We start from the raw sequence: 22,207 nt of genomic DNA, 5'->3' as shown, positions 1-22,207 counted from the left end.
TTCTTTTAACATAATCATAATGCTAATGAATATGTCTGGTCCTTTGCATTTGCATACTGGAGGCTTTGGCATTAGGATTGAACTGTCAAAATAAAAGAGAGCAGAGTGTATTTAAAAAGTGCACTGAAAGATGCTGTATTGTGGAGTCTTACAATTGTGTACATATATTATGGTATGTTGCTGTTGTATACACTCCAATTTCTACAATAAATGGTACAGATGGTCATTATATTTAGTCCCTCTCACCCAAAATCCTGCCCTCAGTGGCTGCAAACATGACATATTTTTTTATTTAAAGAGTACCTGTCACCTACACACTAGCAAGAGTATTCTCACAGTGCTCCTGGGAAACACTTTGTGCCTTCACCAGAGTCCACATTTGCCTACTCTCCCGCAATGTCCAGGAGACTCATGGATTTTGTTGGACTTCCTCTCCATGATCTTGGTCAGCTTTTAGTATGTCAGCCCCATGTGACCAAATGAGATCATGCCTCTCGTTGCCCCTATTTTGGCAGGACTGACCAAATTCTTGAGAGTCTCCGAAAGGGGTGTGGCCTCGTGAGACTGTGGGTGAGGCACACTGAGGGCCCAGTGTTACACTTGCACTGCGGACCAGGTTCCTAAATAACCTCCAGAGTACTTGTAAAAAGGAACAGTTGGAGGCTGTGGTGTTGCTGTGTAAGGAGACTATCTGTGCTAAATTATGTCGGTTTTAAAGTTCTCCATTTTCAAAATGGTTTTCATGTTGGTGTTTAGCTACCTTGTACTTGGACTTGATGGTGATACATAGGGACATTGTCTGTGAAAAAGAAACAACTCTATTTAAATTTGAGACAGTTGGCAACTATGAGGGAAAGAAATGGATATCTCTACTGTAACTGTACAATAATTTCATCTTTAGCAGGACATCAACTGTCTAAGAAATCTATATTTGTAAAACAATATCTGTATTGCTATCACAAACTAATATAAGTATCCCCTATGGCTGCTTTTACTATCTCTAAGGCCTCAACCTTCACCCAGCCTCACCTATACAAAATAAATAAATGTATTCCATCAGTAGGTGTTCATTCATTTTACCATGCTAGCGGGTATAAATAAAAAAGAGAAGTGGTAAGATGGTGAAAGGGCAGCCTGATGCTCCTACAATTCTGTATGGCCTTTCCATTAATCTGGGCCTGGCTCATGCAGAATTAATCAAGGACATTTCTACATCTGAGAAATGCATTGTTCATATTGTTTGATTATACGTGCAGGATATTTGTTCAAGTTCTCGTAATAATTTGACCACTTGATGGCACTGTTCTGTTGGCATCTGTGAATAATTTTTAATCTTCAGAATAAGTATTATAGCAATTTCAATGCATATTAACGTGTAAATATATTCTTTCTGCAGAATAACATTTATAGGACAATAAAAAAAATAAGGTATAATCTTCCCTGTAAGATTTAGAATTCAGCTTACAGTGTGTACAGTTACTGCTGTTCTCGTCTCTTTGATGGATTTTTAGGTGGCCTGTAATTTACTATATATGACTTTTTAATAATGTTGGCTTGTGATTCAATACTGAGAATGAATGCAATTGTTATAAATAAATAGAATTAATACTTGATATACCATATATGTGCCCTGGCTCCCTGAGATGCTTCTACTGCCCCATGGGCTAACAATCTGTTGTATGCATTATTTGTTCCAGGGTGATATTCAGCAGCTACTGATAGTTGATGACCCCAAAGCTGCGTACGACTACTGTGAACATTACATGACGGACTGTGACATGCCAACACCCAACATGCCCCAAGCGCAGGACCCACAAGTGGATGAGGTGAGAGCAAATATATTGACATTGGAGAAAATTAAAGGAAAAGTCAGACAATTCCATATTTCTTATTCAAAATCAACTTACTACAAATGTTTCTATCGTATCAGATTATAAAATGTGCAGATATGTTATTTGATATATTTTATGTATAAAATTGCCTGTTCACAGAGTAGTTTTATAAGAGCAGCACTACATTCCTTGATGATAAGGTAGGAAAAATGGTTTTATTCTTTATTAACCTTATCCACAGTCACTCTCACTTTGCCTTTTTTTTATCTACCAACAAAGGAGAAACCGCTAATTTCTACTTTTGCACCAACATCATTCCCTACATTGTGTTGTCCACCTTGGTTGAAGTATTAAATGAAAGTTCTAGTAATAATAAAAGTCATGTCAATGTATATACAATTTCTAGGCTATAATGTACAACACATTATTATACGTGAAGGCTGTTTTGGTGGTCGTGATTTCCGTCTTAGTCAGTAAATCCGGAGGCCATTCTTCTTCATCAGAAGACTTCCTGTCTTTGGTAAAGGTGGAAGAAAGAGTGATATTACAGCCCGAGCCATGAGACCCCATGCTGCCTTTGTGTCTGCTCTTTACCTCCCTGTACTCTGCTCCAAATAAGAACCATGTGTTCCTGCCATGGGAGAGATCTCTAGAGGTCCCAGCTTCTGAAATGCACAATCCATTGATACAAACATCCCCCAGAGCTACTGTGTAACATGATAACACTGCTTCTTGTGGAAACTAGGAGTGCTGAGATCATTGTGGAAATATTCTGAGGCATTCAAGGAAAATATATATTTTTTAAAAAAAATCACCTCTAATGCATTTTCCAGACGATGTCTCTATACTGCTGTAATTTGTGGTTTCAAATGGGTTTTAACCACTTCACTGCTGACAAGTCAGGGATTTCACTAGGATACAATAAGAATGAATGCCAAGGTTAAATAAGACCATTGGGCAGTTTTTCACTCATATATAGTAATATACAATGTTTTGTCATGCTGTTTTTGTAACTGTTTGTTCATGTGGTTTCTATTCTGTATTTATAAAGCACAGATAAAACATAAAGATAGTTGGAATATTTCAGATCAATCAGTGTGATTGATATGAGTGAGACTGAGTACATCTAATTCCGGGCCAAAATTACAACTTCTGTTTACATTGGTGAGTTTTTTAGTAGCTGCCAATTTCCACAGATGAAAATATCACTCCACAAATCTCCTGGCTTTTTCCTTTCCACTACATTATGATATATACTTCAGTCGCAGACAAGACAGAAAATAACAAATATCACGGTACCTGTTACAGTGTCAGAAACACCTTTGCTCAACCATGTGTTTGATATTACTTATAAAAATAACCAGCTGAGCACAAGGATTATAATGTTCCTTTTAGCCATGGCTTATGTAGTCATTTAATTGCAGTACATTTAATTAAGTCACTTTTTGATATCAACCTGTCTCTTTTCTCTGTACCCATAAAAAATTATATTAAAAGTGTAAAATTACTGTCAGTCCAATATTAAATTGCAGCTTATACAGGAATTGAGAAGTATAAAGGAAACTTAAAATCATACAGTAGTTGCCAACATTTAATACATTTCTAGTGGAAACTTTGGCGCTAGGAAGATATGCTTAGATATGACACACTGGGGTAATTTACAGAGCAGAAAATAATACCAGCATAGTGTAAAAGCCATCTGTCCCATGTTGAAATATCACATGGCTGCTGTAGCACGTTCTGCACCTCTTGCAGTTCCGATGTACAAAGCAAGAGAAGTATTTTTTTTTGCTCTGGATTCTGCAAGATACATTCCTATTGTTTATAATACTGTTGCAATTCTTTTGCCTATTTGCACACTTAGGGGCATATTCAATTAGCTTCCGGGATCGTGGCTATGCCCGCCCGCCTCCTTCCCGATACTGCTACATCACAGAATTCCCTTCGCACCCCAAAGTCTGCAATGTGGCGATTTTGCATTTTATGTGTGCGGCCGCGCATAGCCGCTATCCCGGAAGCTAACTCAATAAGCCCCGAAATGCTAAAGTAAGAATTTATTTGTATTTTGCACAAAAGTAATTGGGTGGTGGGTGGAAGCAAGAGTTGAAGGTATGGCCAACTGGAAAATGTTTCCTGATTTACCAGCATTGCATAAATTTTGCACAAAACGCCATGATTGTTCCACCAGATTGGAAGTGGTGATATAGCGCATTTATGCCGAGTGAAATCAATTTCACTGAAACCATAAAGCAAATATGTCACATAAGGTAGCAGCAGTCCTGCAGTCCTTAATGTTAACTTATGCCTTAATGAGGGTTCACTGAGAAATACATTAGAAGTCAGCAAATTTTTCAAATTGTACAACAGTGCTTGACTTTTTTTTAAGTTTGCATCGCTGCAAGAATTGAAGATACATATGTGCACGCAAAATGATCATCATGGTCCTCCTAGCTACTCTTGGGCATGGCCATGTAATGACAAATAACAAATTACAATCCAAATTTTATTAAATTAGACATGGTGGGCCTGAGTCATTAAGGAGAGCAAAGCATAAAAAATGAGCATCTTTGCACCTGGGCAAAACCATTTTGCATTGGAGGGGAAGATAAGTTTAAAATGTGGTGACACATTTATAGTTGGGGTAGGACATGTCCTAGATGAACTTTAAATTTCAGTGTAAAAATAAAGCTCTCAAGTATGTGTGCTAGATGAAAAAACTAGCAGTATTTAATTTATGTGCAAAATAATAAACTAATTTCTACCCCTTGCACTGTAACATCCTTTTTTTGCCTTACTTTCCTTAATGACTCAGGCCCGGTGTGTAACACTCTATATTGCCTTATAAACAATATTAACATCAGCAAATTATAACTGCCTAAAAGTACAATGCCTTCAAGAGCCCAATGGTGCTGGCATAGTCCATCACTCTGCCTTACCACCTCTTTTCATGCCTTATTTTTAATCATAATGCTTACGGACATTTGCACAAGGATTTGACATGTTTGTGGAATTGCAGTGCCTTTCACACATTCTGTTGCAAGGGCTGTTTTTCTCATGGCTTTGTCATTTGTAGTCTATTACAGGGCCAGATGTATATATTGACATTTGTGCCTGATAGATGTGTAATATTTGTAGAGTATATCTGATGAAAGTCAAAAGTGGAATATATGTGCTTGTCTCTACAAAGGTCAATTCATCCAGTGAGACAAGTGATTGAAGGGGCAGTTTCATGCCTAGTCCAAATTAAAATGCAATAAACTAGAAGTAGTACCCTGTAATTGGCCAATATAAAAAGGGCTGAATCCAGGGGGAAATATATCCAGTTTCATATCTTTACAAACTTGTAAAGTCTGGAAATTAGGGATAATTGGCAACTCTGCTGAACATGTCTATGAAGATTTTAGCGTACATTAACAGTGGATTGTCCAAATGGCTTCATGCGGAAAGAAATTCTAAAGGGTTCTACTTTACACTCTTAAATTTCTTACCATTTTTCCTGTTATAGCAATAGCCTGGCAGTGAATAGAGTAAAAGCATTTTATATATTTAACCCAAATGAAAATGTATGCTCTAAAAAGTAAATCAAATGGTTAATTGTTCAATTATAACATTAGGTTTATGTTTTCTCTCCAATTTTGGAAAAGTTTAATTATTATTATTATGCTTGATCTTTTATACAAATCTATATTACATTCACTGATAGTGGAAAATGTGTAATTGAACCATTTGATTTTTTGTATATATTGTATTTGCTTCTCTTCATAGTTTGAAAAACTAAAGTTGAATACAATATTGACAGTCAAAAGATGCAAATGCTTTGCTGTGTCCGACTTAGTATACAATACGATACAGCAAAGCGTTATATTTTGCTTTATTTGCTTATTGACAAGCTTAGTTCTAAAAGTCACTAGGTAAATCTTTATAGAATGACTGCAATTGCTTCAAAATTTTGTTCTGCCTGATGGCACAAAAAATGTCTTAAAGTGGAACTAAACCAAACTATGTTTGGGTTACACTAGTAGTGGGTGAACTGAACTATCCTCCCTTCCTTGAATGACAAAAGTTGCTCTTTGCAAGCTGACATATTTTAGTGAAACTCAATCCCATATCCCAAGTTACTGAATCAACAAATAGTCTATATATTCAGATAACTTTTCCCTTTTCATATAATGTTCTTAGCTCTCAGCATGGATAGGAATAATATTACCATCCACTTTGAGATACATCATCATGGCAGCGAACCGTAAACACACACTGAGATCGTAGACCAGATATGTCACAATCGTTTATTCTTAAATGACTTTCATATGTGTAACTAGATGCCTGTTACTTTTAGTTTTAAAACAAGAGTATTCATCTTCAAGTTTAGTTCCACTTTCTACATTGAAGCCTGATATTCTGGAAGCTATGCAGTACATTCACTCTGTCTTTCTATTATGCTTTACTGCCGATACAACATGCAACAATGTATTCTGCATTACAGACAATGTGGAAGGTGGTACAACATTGTGCATGGATGTCACTCTGTAACAGAGCTATAGGCTCATAATCTACTGCTGACTAACACAGCCTTGCCTAACCCATCTTCCTTTTGCAATGTAGTATGCACCTGAAGAGCTAATCGAATATGACTATGATTATGGGGGAACAGATTACAAGGAGACTGATTATGTAACAGAGGCACCCTCAATTACTGAAGAACTTGTAGCTCAGACTGAGGTACAGTAACTATGTGTTGTGTGCACTGTGTGTAACTATTCTCTCATCATCTGCTCACATGTCATCTCTGACCCATCTTTCCAGCTGATCTCCCTATTCTGGAAGTTGGATGAAGACAATGGCAGGCAATACATTTGTGATTCAGGGACAAAACAGCCTCACAACCTTACATGCAATTGCATCTGAAATAAATCTATCAGAATTGTATTCAGATATTCTTATTTTCATGACAATGCTTTGCTATAATGAAGTATTATATTTAGATATATTGCAAATGTTATAGCATTTTGCAGAAATGGTGTGGTGTTAAAATTAAAGCCACACACTTTTCATGAAGATTCAATATCTCAATACTTTATTTTAGATTTAATGACACATTGTAAACCTGGACGTTTAATCTTATTAAGGTTATTTTTCATATTTACTAAGCGGTGCTTTTCATAGGGTAGTGGTCCTCAAACTAACTTCAAGTGCTACACACTTTTCACAAATCAAAGTGTGAACAGATTATGGATTATTGTTATTAGTACTTGTAAGTGGTTTGTGAATCGCTGCCGTATGTCCCATACGGATAATGTAGGTATTTGTTGTTCCCAGAAAAGCACTAAATAGTAAATATGACATCAGTAAAGGGGTACAGCCTGCCCTTAAATCTTCTCCTTACTTCCTCTTCTTCATTTCTTCATTCATTGTTTCCATCCGGTCTTTCACCACATTTTTTCAGAAGAAGAAAGCCAGTTCCAAACCGAAGAAGAAGCCAGTGCCCCCTAAATCAAAGGACAAACCCCAAAAGGTCACGCCCAAAAAATCATTTGCAGCTAAGAAGAAGAAGGGCAAGACCGATTACCAGGCATCAACAAGAAAAAGAATAGGGGTAAAGGTAGCAAAGAAATCAAGATCTTCAATAGGGCCAGCCCCGAAGATCTCTGATCATGAGACATATAATGCCCTAACCCCACTAGATGTGGACAGAATCTCTGGCTAATCCCATAACCTGTCTATTTCTATACTCCTACTTTGAACCACTAATGCAAAATATGCTAAGCCTGATTTAACAGACCTATTTTTTTTCTCTCAGGCCAATGTGGTTGACTACATTCCAGAACAATATGGCGAAGTAGACTATGGTTACCAGACAGATACACCTGCTATTACCACTGGACCCAATGAGGTAAAAAAGGAAGTATAAAACATAAGTGAACATATTTTTTATTACAGGATTCCATCAAGGATTTGGGTAATAAAGTATGTGTAACTGATTACACTCTAAACGCCACCCTCCTCATACTCGAAAGGGGAAATCAAAACACCACTTGGATCGGATTCCCCTTGTGTCGCCAACATATACTTAAGCTGCGTTAAGCTTTAATGCTTCTACTAGGCTAAGAACAGCTTCAAAACATAGCAAATTAAAGTGTGCCCATCTCATAGTCAGAGTTATACCAGTCATTGTGTGGGTTGAACCAATATATGTGAGATTGCAATTTCGATTCAATTTCAGTTCAGTTCTATTGATTTATTCCTTATCAATAACACTTATTCCTAGTGGATTGATAGGCTGGATATTGGTTCGGCCCACTGTTTGACAGCGATAAGTACACTTTAAATATGGACTGCTTCTGTACAAGCTTCTGCTTTCTGATCCTAAAAAGCTCTTTTAAGGCAATATGGTCATTTATTCTGCCTTAAAAATCATACAATGATCATGCTATACTGTGATGTTACATATGTGCCTCCAAATTCATAACATAGTGCCTCTAAAGAAATGCTTCTTATGTACATTTACAGTGAAATAATGATATTTAATAAGAGATACTTATGAAAACTGAAGTACAGGTATCTGAGTCAGGGTAGGGCTTGAAAATTTTAGCCCGGGGGCAAGACTCAACCCAGTCCAAGGTATCCCACTATGGGACTGGCCTGGGGGGCAAATGCCCTCTGCTCCCCAGCTCAGTCAGCCCCAGATCTAAATGTGTGCTCTAACCTACAGTAACCAATTAGTTTATTTCATTTTTGTAAATAGGAAAGAGATCAAGCATTTAATTCCTTGCTGTGGGTTAAAACTCCTCATAGACAGTTACTTGTGCACCAAAGTTCATATATGTCCCCCATCGTGCCTAGTCACCACCATTGAGATTTCTGTGTATAAGATCCATTACATATAATATACTGACCCTAAACAGGAGTTTTACCATCTAGAACTTTTGTTTCATTTGAAAACACCTAGTTGCAATATATCTACTATATAAATGCCTAGTGGCGTGTGTGAAAAAAAAAAAACAAGCTGCAGCGCCACCTGCTGGGCAGAGTTATACACTGACCTATATATTTCTTGAAGGAGAAGTGACAGTTGGGAGTGGTTGGTGGTTGCCAGGGGTGACAGTGGGGAGTTTTTAACACCTTAAGTAGCTTGATGAAGGATGTGGCAATGAAGATGAAGGATGAGGTGATGGAGAAAAATGATGAGGTGATGACATGTGGACAAAACCACGTTAAAAAAGGGCGTATGCGTCGGGAAGTAATGCTCTTCCCCTGAGGAGGCCTGGGCTAGGCCCAAATGCATGACAAGAACCTTTTTATCACCTTAAGTAGCTTGATTTGACTAGAATGCATGAGTATCATGCACGGGTTAACTTGTGTGTATATATAGATATATATATATATATATATATATATATATATATGTTTGTGCCTAAAACTCATTTGAGGTGGGCCAGACGTGTGTTATTAGCTCTAACACTGACTATTAAATTATGGAGATGTGTAAAAAGCAAATAAAAATAGCACTTTTACGTGACCTATGTGGGCTGGTTTATCATAGGGCATAAAGCTCCAGCTGTCGCCAGCTATAGGGATTGTTCCACTTTGCGGCGTACATGAAAAGGTAACCACTGGCATTAGCAGTACTACTGATAATCCCCACCGCCAGTAAAATTCTTCAGTTTTCCTTGGATAGTACCGCTGCAATACCTGATCTATTATTGCCTTCTCGAGGTGGTGAAAACATATTACATTTATTAAAAAAAAAATGTAATTCTTAAATAAAGTTTAATGAATGGAGTTTTTAAAAAAAAAATAATTTAAATAAAAAACATGTAACCTGTTTTTGCCTGTATTACAGGGGCAGCTGATTTTTATTGCCACAATAAGCAAGAATACGAGGCCTATTGATAAATAGGCCCAATGGTGTGATAAGTACACATTGAAATACACGTCCTCATATTTTTTATAGCAAACATTGTCTAGATGGTAAAGCTGCTTTATAAAGTAGCTCACAATAATTAAAATATCCATTGGGAACAGAAAACAACAACCTGATTTTTTTTCTTTAAAGCCAGAGAAGGAATTGTTGCAGGTAGATACATTTAAAAATACATTTCAAGAAACTGTCTTTGGATACTTGTACACTATTGAATGATACATACAACAAAAATATGTTTTCCAAATGATCTACTTTGATGTCATATGACTACTCCAGATGTGGGCAACCTGTGCATAACTTGCTGTTGTTGTGCAATTCATATCATGCCCTGCTAGACAAGAGTTCAGATAATACTGCGAGTTCTTATTTATTTGCAACTTAAACAAAAGGGGATTCTAAGGCTTGCCTTAGCCAGGCCAAACTCTTTTGACTCACTAGCTGCTTTTCAACTACAAATATTTGCTAGTGGCTAACAGAGCAGTTGGGGAGTTGCAGTTCACTAGAAGCTTACTCCTTGTTTACACGTTTACATTCAAAATGCAAATGATGGATTAAACCTTTAGGGCTCGTTTATACCTATCCGCTGTCAATGCGTTTTTCAGTCTGGAAACCGCATTAAAAATATTTTCAATGGTTTCTTATGGGCTCATTAACAGTCTTCCATTCTAAAATATGAAATCTGCATTTAAAATTTTAAAACCCGGTATGACCTGTTCCTTATGCATTATTGGACAACACAAGTACAATATTATTTTTTAATTTGCAAAAGCACTGTAAAGTGCAGGAAAACACATTCAAATTACAATAATAAATCACATCTAAAGTGCATATGTTTGAATCAACAATTATGAATTTATCTTGCAGTGTAACTGATTAAATAAATTCAAAAACAATTGTCCTGGAATTCTGGAAATTGACTTACCTGAGAACATGATTATGGGCCTGATTTATTAAGGAACTTATTTAAGAAGTTTCTTATTGAAGTCTCCTGGACAAAACCATGTTACAATGCAAGGGCTGAAAATTAGTTTTCTGTTCTGCACATAAGTTAAATACTGACTGTTTTTTCTAATTTTCACCCCTTGCGTTGTAACATGGTTTTGCCCAGGATACTTAAATAAGAAACTTCTTAATTTAAGTTGCTTAATGAATCAGGCCCTATGTGATTTTGTTTAATCAAATATGTTTGTTTTAAGTATGCATTCTCCTTAAATATAATCATTTATACCTTTGTACACTGTGATCTGATGCAAATTTTCAAGTTAATGTTTATAAAGTAAAAGTAAATCTTGAGAAAATCAGGGGCAGTATGTTTTTAAATAAATCTTGGATATTTTTCATTCTGCCAAAGCCGATAGAAAGGAGACTGCACATTTGAACAACATTTTTAGTTAAAACATTTGTGAAATCAGCTATTTGCAGATGCTTTAACTGCTTATATTTAATTAAACCTTTTGTTAATCTTATTTAACTAAAGAGAATTGCTATGCCATGAATCACAAGCAAACGCTAGCATGAGGGTATAAAGCAGCAGTACTGTTTGAATGTTGCGGGAGAGCTTAAACACCTATTGAAACATAAAATAGTGAATTGACTGAATGATTGATTCATGTTTCTTAATTTGCTTTATGTCTGCTCATTATTTTTATACTGGTACTGCTGCTTTGTAATGAATCATTTTTACTTTGCCATCTCTTAATTGACTAGGAGTACTGGTTTACCAAGCACTCCTAAAATCAAATTAAAAGATAATAACAGTCATTTACGAACCGCAAAATCTGCAGACCGCATTGTTATTTCATATGTGCAAGTGCATCTTCTTGTCCGTTTATAGCATTTGAAGGTGCACGCCCACTTCACAGCCTTCGTAAAACCAATCTGGGCCTAGTTTTCAAGGCTGGAAATTGTGCATTGGGGAAACAGTAAAAACATCACATCAATGTCCAACCTGTTACTACTTTAGGGCACCCTCCCCCCTTTATTCATTTCAGTTTTTTCATCTTTCTCCAAAATACTGTTCAATCTAGCCTCATGTGTGTCTTAAATTAATCATGAGATTAATAGGATACTGGGAGTTTATTGTAAGTGCTGCTTTTGTGTTTTTGTGTTGAAGTGCTTATGGAACAAGCTAAGTGCATCTCAATATAAATATAGGGACCGATATTTGAAACTTCAGAGAGAGTGCCCATGTAAATGCACCGTTTTCCACTCCTTTAGTTCATTTAAATAATCTGAATTCATAAAATAAAACTATAGTGCAATGCTATGTACACTTAGCAATGAATGCCCTTGAATGCCATCTCAATCCCAAGATCCAGTGCTTTCCGGACAACTTAGGCAGGCTTGAGCCAACGTAGGGACATGACATCACAAAACACCATTTACGCTGAGTTTTTGCGGTTTGTAAATGACCTTTAATGACCAATCACAGCTGTATGTTGAGGACATCTAAAGTTGCATCACGGCATAAATGCATCTAACCGCTTTAACTAACCTTACCCCATGTGTTCCTCCCACTTCTCACATCGGTACTGATAGAAATACCCTGAGGAGTCATTGGTGGAGGAGACTATTGTGGAGGAGGATCCTTTTCTGGAGGAGTACATAACTGGAGATGATTATGACTCAGACAAAAAGCTTTTTGAGGAAACAGAATATGGGGAGAAAGCTGTAGACCCTACACAGTCTGTAGACCCTACACAGTCTGAGCCGGTGGTGGGAGGAGATTTAGGAAAAGATGATTTATATGATTATACAGACTATGAAGAGAAAGCAACAAACCCCACCGCAGAGGAATTTGGACCTGGGGTACCTGCCGAGACAGATGTCTCTGAGACCACCGTAAGTTACCAGCGACACAGGAGTAAAGTGTTAGAAGTCACTGAGCTGGAGTCTAGTGGGACTATCTTTTAGAGATTTAGAGAATATATGAATCACACCATTACATTTTCTATACTACATTGTTATGCAAGTTGTAGTCACAAATTCATCACTATCATTTATTTATGTAGCACCAACAAATTCCGTAGCACATTACAATTTGAATTATATTCAATTGTATTACACAATATGTCTCACATGTAGCTTTTGTTGATAGTATTTATACACATGATAGCACTTGTTACAAATAGTCAGTGCTAAACATTTATGTACTGTACTTAGAATTTAGACACAATTTGTTACATAAATCTGGTGCTTTAACATTATTAAAATGAAGCTTAAATTGAATAAAACAGAATGTAAAGTTTCTAACCTAGAGAGAAGATTTTGTAATTGAGTATCACTTTGTATGTCATTATGATCGTTGATCTGTCTTGTCTCGATGATCCGCTTCAATACCAGCCTAATTGGCACAAAACTGCCAGCAGGTTCAAAGTTTCAATCACATGTGGGCTGCACTCCACATAATTTTACCTCCAAAGCCCAAAGCTTTTGTTGGCTCTTAACCGTGCTTCCGAAGTGAAATACAATTTGGTATAGATCTGCAATTTCCCTGCTCTGCAATTTCCCCCTGTAAAGAGTGTGAAGCAGCAAGGCTATCCTGCTTTTCTAGATAGTCATTTCTGGATGCCTAATGGCTGCACTGCTACAGTAGCATACATAGTAGTAACATCAGAAGCCAGTAATGGTCCAACAGTCATTGCTGTGAGTACTATGGTAGGACCACTCCACAAATAGCCCAAATATACAGTGGGACAATGTTAGCTGTAAAAGAGGTGAGAAAGTAAAGTACTTTTATAAATATGATCATTTAATGGTAATGCCTTTTATAGGTTATTTACAGCAAATCAATGCAAACCATCTAGGTGCTAATCTTCCAGACTATGAGGCCTCTGTGCCTTAAAAACTTGCAACCAACATCCACAGTAAACTGTGTCACAATGCAGTTGCACATTTCTTATTTTAGGTTCCAGAACAGATATCATATGTTCCATGTATTACCTGGTGTGTAGTCCATCTCTTTCTACAGTAATCTGTGGGCTGTTTGTATTCATTTACAGCACATTGTGAATTACACACTTTTGCTGTTCCATGAAACTGCAGAGTATATTGCTATTAACATTTCCTGCTACATACTCACTGTTACTCAAAGACACATTAGCTATTTTTGTTATGAAAGTGAGACGTGAGACTAGGATAATTCCTCTTCCCCAGCAGCAAAGAGAGAGTGTTTGGGCCATTGATACCCTTAACATGAGTAAAGTGTAATTTTCCTTCCATTTTACCCATTGTGATTATATGGAGCAGTAAAGATCTTTCTTCATTGTGTCTGACATGGGACTAGAACATGAAGCTGCACCGTAGAGTGAACTGGGGATCAGGACATGAAGCTACGTGTTATATTGGAAGTTAAGTTGAATTGTGTGTTGAAGTACACATCAAACAGCGAATGCCAGATGGTCAATAACATGAGCACTTTATCATATATCCATACATTGTATAATTGAAATGGTGGTGCAATGTATGACAACATGAGGCTATTCTGTGCTTCAAATTGGGCTGTTTTTATTCTGGTCATTTTCTAGGCATGATGTGCTAGTCTGTTAATTTTCTCAGATTGATATACTGGTTATTTCATTTGCTGACTGTGAAAGTCATTTGCTGCACATAATATGGTCATAATAATAGGTATCATAATATGGTCATTTGCTGCATATTATAGAGTATGCTGGTTATTTGCTAGCTGTGGCATTGTGGTCAAGTATTTTGATGTTAATTCTATGCTTGGCATTTGCTGGGTATGATATGTTGGTTGGTTGTTAGGTGTGATGTCCTGGTCACTGCTGGATATGATATGCTAATCATCATATGCTAGTAATTGCAGCATGAAGTGCTATTGAATAGATAGTCCTGTTAGATGACACAAGTAAGACAAATGACAAAAGGCCTATTGTTGTGTATAGCATGATCGAACTTTACATTTTGCATAGTACATTATACACATTGCTTTATCTTTAGCTGCACAAAAGAGCTCCCGCTCTTTTTTTATTCACTAAAAATTATTAAAATATCCTATCAATTGATCTACGGAAATTATCACTTTACATCAGTTTTGCTATTTTGTATTTACAAAAGTACTTTCCTTTGTCTAAAAGAGTGGGTAAATATGCAAAAATATATTTAATTTTTAAAGGTTACTGTTGTTATAAAACATGCATAATTATACATTTATTATTTTCCTGCTGGCTTTTCTAATTAAGTATGTTACAATCACATTTAATGATATCACAGGTGAATAATTATGGAGCATATGGAGAGAAGGGTGACAAAGGAGAACCAGCTGTTATCGAACCAGTAAGTAACCTATATACATATACATAGTTTGTTTTGCTTTGTCTGCAGGGTTTATTCTTCCAGGCAAAGTAGCACCAGTTATCCATCAAGTAACCTAATGCCTAGTTGATGAATTAGATCTCTCTGTACTATACCCATTGGAAGCATGTATTGGCCTTCAGGGTCTCTATATTCATATCACCAAATAAAGGGCCTTATAAGAGTTGTGCGCAAATTTTGTGTAAAACACAGTCGTAAGCTGCATCCGAAAAAAGTCACATTCTACATAGTATGCTGTGTCAGACGTATCAGTCTGTAACTTACACTTGGAGTAGAGCACTTGCAACAGATATGCTTCCTGGTATTTGTATCTGCTTCTGTGTCAAGGTCTACATCAGTCGCATCTACTTTAACACACCCTTATTGTACTTTGCCTACGCTTGAATGCCCCTTGCCCCCTTCATTTGCCTTAATAAGCATAAGGAGTCGTATATGTAAAATGCATACAGACTCAATTGCATGTGCTTTTTGTGGGCATGTGCGATAGTGAAATTCGTATTTTATGCTATGCAAAGGGACTTGTGCCCAACTCTACATGAGGCTCATATTCTCATATAGCAATATCATGACCTGGTTACTAGGAACATCATTTTTATAAGGCCTCTTATGACAAAATGTAGTAATGTCCCGAATTGGCTTTTTAGTACTGTAATACAATTACTCATTGGCAGGATTTTCAAAATGGTAGGAAAAAAGATTGCCACCATTTTTGCCTGTATTAACATAACTTGATTTCTTGATTCGGTTTCAAAGAAAGGGATGTAGGAGAGCCCCAAAAGTCTATCCACCAGCACAACAATCTGATTGCCAGGGCCCCACAATGAGAGGCACAATGCAATAATACATTATCTCTTACACCCCTAATCCCTGTCCTGCATCATCTGTTTTATGTTAGTCTCACACAAAACATAGCATAAGTGATAACACATTACCCTCTTCTAGCATTAACTGTCAGATTGTGGCTCTTGACAACGGGAATAGTTGGCTTTTCACTGTTCAAATGAGCTGTATTATATGAAAACAAATCTAATATTATGTCTGGCTCTTCAGGACACTTTAGACATCCAGAGTGAATGCCAATTATTTTACAGCTTATACATATACAGGACAGCATAAAAGATAACCTTGCTTGTATTCAGACAGGTTATTCAAAGACTCAATCACTTTAACTGACTCTCTACTGGTTTTTCGGTTTGACAATTTGCTTTAAAATAATTTTGACCACATGGAATTATGTATTATTAGTCTCTTCTCATTAGCGTAATGCATGTTTGTGTTTCAGGGAATGCTGATTGAAGGACCCCCAGGATTGGAAGGACCAGCAGTATGTATCCAATTTTATATATTTTTTTTATTAAACTTAAACACTGTTTATAGTCAGCTTGAAGGAGCCCTGAGAATGTTGTAGAAATAGATTACATCAATACTAGAGAGAACTCACCCTTCCTATTGTCTCCTGTTTTTTACCTTGTGCGAATGTGAGTGATTGCAAGAATCTGTGGACTGCAGTTGGCTGACATTGCTCTGCTTTTACAGCCAATAGGAAGCTATCTCAACATTTAAAACAAGTACATATGGGAAAGTCAAGAAAAAGTATAATTATATGAATTTGGATGTGTATTTAATATGTGTGATTCTATTATTTTTCACAATTTTTCTCATGTGTTTTATATCTATATATAGTGGAAATAATTTATTAGTGAACAGTGGTTTCAATAATAACTCAATCTTTAACTAATTGTAGATAGTCTATATTCAAAAAGAATCCTGCCCTAAGAGTGACTTATCTGGCTATAACTTCTTAGTAACAACAGACTTCAATGTCTTCTAATTACTCTATCCTTTTCTGATGTATGTACCATATGCAGTTTGAATTGAGATCCATCCCCCTCCCTCATCACACAGCTAACTAATAGGGCAACTGTATTTCCTTCTACTGCTTTTAGTGCATTTTGAGAAAAATAGTTCTATGCTCACATAAACAGTATGACATATGACTTATTTCTTCTAGGGTCTTACTGGTCCTCCTGGTTTGCAAGGACCATCTGGCCCATCTGGAGACCCCGGTGAGAGAGTGAGTACCATAAACAGTCAACCCATCATCAGATGGGTCAGAGTGTTGTGCATCAGTTATTTAACATACTGTAGCTTATTTTCTCTTGTATAACTAGATTTCAAACCATGGTTACCCATGTCCCTTATATTCTCTTCTGCCATAGGGTCCACCTGGACGTGCTGGACTGCCTGGCGCTGATGGGTTACCTGGACCTCCTGGCACCATGCTGATGTTGCCAGTGAGTAAATACATTCTGTTCACCAATTTCCAATAAATATATGGTTTTCATTCACCACTTTAGCTATAGTGACTGAAGCACAGTGGGACAGGCTGATGACATAAGGATGCTACTACAGTAAAAGAATGAATTAATAAAACACAATTTAAAATATACAACTCTAGCATTTAGTTTACACTAATAGTGTAATGATAAATGCTTTGTTTAAAGAGCTAGCCAAATCTGTGAGCTCTTATGTCATCACTTTAGTGTTAGTAGGGGAAAACTTGTGTATTTTAGGGAATAATTCAAACCTTACTGTAAATTATAACAGAGATCCATGACCAGGTAAAGATACAGGTCAGAGGCCTGTGGCTTCGTGTCTTTATATAGTTAATTAACTCCTTGTTTACTTTTAATATCCTTGTAATTTATAGGAGTGATACATTATCCCATGTATAACACAAAAGTGTTGCAAAACTATGTATAAACCCTATATATGTATAATTTTAAATAACATGTGTTTAAAATGTGACATCTGATGTAATCAATATATATGTGTGCTATAAGGAATAACACACACCTTGCTGCTTGTATTAGAAGTCACCACAGAGCTATGTGACATGTATCAAAGTCAACCTTTGACTTTGTGCATTTACATGGTAACATAATAGTTTGGCGATTTTTACTATTATATGTAATTACAGTGTTCATTAGGAACAGTTGAATGAGGATAGCATTCTATGTACACTCTAGGTTGTAAGGATATAAGAAGCAATCTCAGAATATAATACCCTGTATAAATGCTCTCAGCCTGTAGACTGTAGAATGGATTCACAACTCTTTGGTGACTGTTAATAAATTATGCTTGGAACAAACATAAGTAAGGTATAAAGATTACAGGAGTACAGATGAACCTATTGGCAAATGGGATAACAGAACTGCTGCTTAAAGCCAATTTGGTATCTACATCCCTCATATTTTCTATCTTTTTTCCCAAGTTCCGGTATACAGGTGATGGAGATAAAGGACCACCTATCTCAGCCCAGGAAGCCCAAGCTCAGGCCATCCTTCAGCAAGCTCGTGTAAGTAATACAACAGGGTGTAACTTCAGAATACAGAAGTAATGCAGAAGAACATGTGGATGTATCCACATGTACAAATTGGCATAATAATAGTCTCTTTGGCAGCAACCAAACTACATCACTATCAAATGTATTAACAGACATTACTGCTGCCTTATTAGATATATGAACAATGTAATTACCACTAATTTAGCCTCAGAAAAAACAGCATTTTTCAATTAATTTGCTTCATTTTGCTGACTCTAAAGCTTCGAGTTTCATCACTGTAGTTTGAGGTTATCTGTTATATTGTTTGTGGTATGATTGTATCACTAGATGGTGAAACATTTATCTGTTTCGGTTAATAAATCTATATTGGAGTGTTGTGGCACTTGTTACTGCCGTCACACACCAGAGGGCTCATTATCATGATTGCTTGATCTTTGTGGTTGCTCCTTCTCAAAGACTGATTACCATGTGTGGGAACTGTAAGGCTGCTTCTCAGCTCCTGTGGTACGCTAAATGTGAGCCGCATTCAGCCACTGCAGTTAAGACTGTAGGTTGAATAGGAATAAATTGTCCTCTATGTATAAGGACACAGAGAACACTGTATCAAGAAATGACTGCAGAAAAAGTTAATATTCTGGCCCCATTTACAGTACATGCCTTATCATCATCTGTAGGCAGCTTAAATGCTTGGCCTTGAGTGACTGGTGTTTGCCATACCTGTGTGTCTTTAGGTTTGTTTTAGACAATATTTATTTCTAGTATATTGTATAATCTGACTATTTTAAGAACACAGGTTCAACATATTAATTAAGCCTCATCTAGTAAAAAGCCCCAGGGTCAGCTTATTCAGAAAGTTTCCATGTGCTCTTATCCAATAAGACATTCTTTGAAGGAAACATTCACTGAAATGATACCTTTCCCACAATGCTCAATTTTAGCAAAGGAAATGGCTAAATACATTTAAACAACATCATTGTTAAAAAATAAAAATACAAGATTCTCTTTTTCTTTTAGATTGCCATGAGGGGACCTACAGGTCCAATGGGTCTTACTGGAAGGTCTGGTCCAGTGGTAAGTGATTTATTTAGTCATGTTATCATGAATAGATCTGTCTTCTTACCTCTACCTTAAAATGTACCTATGGACCACACACAATGGAGGCAGCCATTTTACAAATATTTAGGCGAATGCAGCTGATAAATTCGCTAGAAGCAAGTGACATTACATACATAGCCAGCACGTTTTTGTGGCTAAAATGCCGTCATATATTGTGTCTGAAAAAAGGACATATTTTACATGGATGTGTTGAGCTGGACTCATCTCAGCTAATCCTCATCGTTATCAGTTCGTAACTTACAGCAGTGGTAGAACACATGTAAGTTTCCCGTATCCTGACTGGTGCAATCTGCGCCCGAGTTTCAGTCTACATAAGTTGCATTGGCTCCAACAAGTGTTTTGGGTATTGTAACATGCCCCCTCCTTCCCCCTGTTCCACCTCTTCTCTGGTAAGCGGATGCAAGCCGTCATCCGCTTACCATTGTCTAGTAAGTCTGGCCGCAGTCGTAAGCAGTGCTTTGTGTAGCGTATTATAAGCAACGTACTGCACTTTGCATCCAAATTTACATGACCACCTCAGCGTTTATTTGCAGAGAAAAAGATTTTCAGAGGTAAAATAAGAGGAATAAAATTAAGATTATGTTTTTATCAGGGGCGCACACGGCGGTGCTGTATTGTATACAGCACCTCCGCGGTTGCTTCTTTGACAGCGCCGCGGCTGCTGTATAGTACAGTGCTGCCGAAATGTGGGCGCATGCGCAGCAGCTCTCTCGCGTGGCTTTGTTTTTTGTTTTTTTGGGGTGGGGGGGAAACCCCCCTAAAAATCCTGCTTGCGCCCCTGTTCAAAGTTACAGCAAGTTGTATACATAAGACAAAAAACTGAGCAATTTGCATAGACATCTAATAATATTACATCCCATTATTATAATAACATATCTGTAGTTATTTAATGAGCAGTAATAAAATGTCAGAAACTAGTAACCAACAACTTTGGAGTGACAACTTTAGGCACAGTAACGCCTTGATACAGTATGCGGAATAAAATATTCTATTCAAGACTATTGACTAAATGAAATATGCATTCAGTTTTGCTTTGCTTGTCTATGGCCTATTAACTCATAATATAATATTTTCATGAAGTTTTAATAGGTCTTTCTACAACAAAACAAAATGTATTCTTTTTCAAGCTTTCCCTATGTACAAAAGAAAATTATTGATTGCAGTCGTTAAATGTGAAATTAGCATTTTTTTTAAAGCTGTTTAATTACCACTTTAGTAAACCGCATGCTGCACTGCATATTCTGTCTGAGAGAACCTATTGTATTAAAAACAATTCCATGATCCATTAAAGCGGACAGCATTGATTGTGGCTACAGCGTTATGATTAGACATTTTGTCTAATGAAGTTTATGAGCTGCAAAGAAATGAAACAAGCAATCCAGCACTGATAAAGTACCATGAATGCTTCTCAAATAGGAATACACAACTGTTATAATATAGTCAAACTTTATAAACTGAAATGGAAGTCTGACGATTTGATTAAAGCTGTGTGAGCGGGTGCTTTCCGAGTGATAGGTTTTATATATGTTATAAAGCATACTTGGGGGTTAGAGAGTACTGAAAAAGAATATATTTTGGGTGCCCCCTCTACTAACAAAAAAAGAAAAGAAAACATATGAATACATTTGATAGGGCTGCTCAGTTCATACAAGAGTCCCCAAGAGGGCCACAAGGAATAAAACTATTCTATGCCTCAAACGAACAGATGCAATAGAGTTTCTCAATGAGTCCCCAAATCAGTTACGGCACTACCGCCTTGTAAGGGGTACTGTGACTATGGGCTCCCAGAGGTAAGGGCGACCTGAACATGAAGGACCATCAGCCCTTGTTCTGCTCAGTGAAGCCCCATTTGGGCTTTCAATGGGTTGGAGGTGTTGAGTCCAGGGATCCTAAACTCCATATATATTTGTGCTTAATCACCCACTGAAACGTACTTATTCTTTAACATCCACATGTGCAGATTTGGTGAGTTTATATTTGATCACCTTGCCTAACGTTGCACCCTATATATAGTCGAGGGTTGCCATCCCTACATTTTACTGGTTATTTTAGAAAAATTTGCAGACAGCATTTTTTACAGCCACATTATTATGCTATATCTGGAACAACAAGGCATACTTGCCAACATGGGCAAGATGATTCCCGGGAGGTCAGGTGGGTGTGTGGGGGCGGGGCTCGAAGAATCGTGTCCTTATCCGCTCTCAAAATGGACATCACTACTCTGGACCAATAAAGACAGGGGGCAGGTCAACAATGGCACGTCCATGATGTCCCTAGGCCCCACCCCCTCAGTTTAGTTTACTGAGCCGGCCAGGATCAGAGAGAATTGCCTGCTCTCCCGGGAGTCCGGGAGGAGTCCCCGAAATTCAGGAGTCTCCCAGACATTCCGGGAGAGTAGGCAACTATGCTCTAAGGGTTAGATTCAATTAGCGTTTTTCTAAAGCCATTTTGTTCTTAGGAACAACGCGGCCAGCGCATTATTACTCGCAGCTTGCATTATTATTAATGTTCGCATTATTACTGTTACTATGGTAATGGCTGCACATTTTTACCGCTACTATAGTAATTTCTCTGCTGATGTTTGCCTGCAGCTCTGTGAGCCGCGAGCAAAGATCCATGGAGAAATTACCGTAGTAATGGTAATAATGCGCCGGCTGC

At 37.2% G+C, this 22,207-nt stretch overlaps 1 protein-coding gene across 1 annotated transcript in view; it reads left to right on the top strand.

Moving 5' to 3' along the window:
• The window catches only part of COL11A1 (collagen type XI alpha 1 chain), a 163,789-nt gene that overhangs the window by 49,422 nt on the left and 92,160 nt on the right, over positions 1-22,207 (top strand). Inside the window, exons 5-15 of the mRNA XM_075182562.1 lie at positions 1,698-1,826; positions 6,435-6,551; positions 7,276-7,431; positions 7,630-7,722; positions 12,292-12,594; positions 14,986-15,048; positions 16,370-16,411; positions 17,099-17,161; positions 17,307-17,381; positions 18,362-18,445; positions 19,448-19,504. Coding sequence (XP_075038663.1) covers positions 1,698-1,826; positions 6,435-6,551; positions 7,276-7,431; positions 7,630-7,722; positions 12,292-12,594; positions 14,986-15,048; positions 16,370-16,411; positions 17,099-17,161; positions 17,307-17,381; positions 18,362-18,445; positions 19,448-19,504 — 1,182 coding nt within the window. The remainder of the gene's footprint in view (positions 1-1,697; positions 1,827-6,434; positions 6,552-7,275; positions 7,432-7,629; positions 7,723-12,291; positions 12,595-14,985; positions 15,049-16,369; positions 16,412-17,098; positions 17,162-17,306; positions 17,382-18,361; positions 18,446-19,447; positions 19,505-22,207) is intronic.

Source organism: Mixophyes fleayi, chromosome 8, assembly GCF_038048845.1.
Source record: "Mixophyes fleayi isolate aMixFle1 chromosome 8, aMixFle1.hap1, whole genome shotgun sequence".
Taxonomy (NCBI): Eukaryota; Metazoa; Chordata; class Amphibia; order Anura; family Limnodynastidae; genus Mixophyes; species Mixophyes fleayi.
The sequence above is the reverse complement of the archived record's forward strand: the minus strand, read 5'-3'. Positions and strand labels throughout refer to the sequence as shown.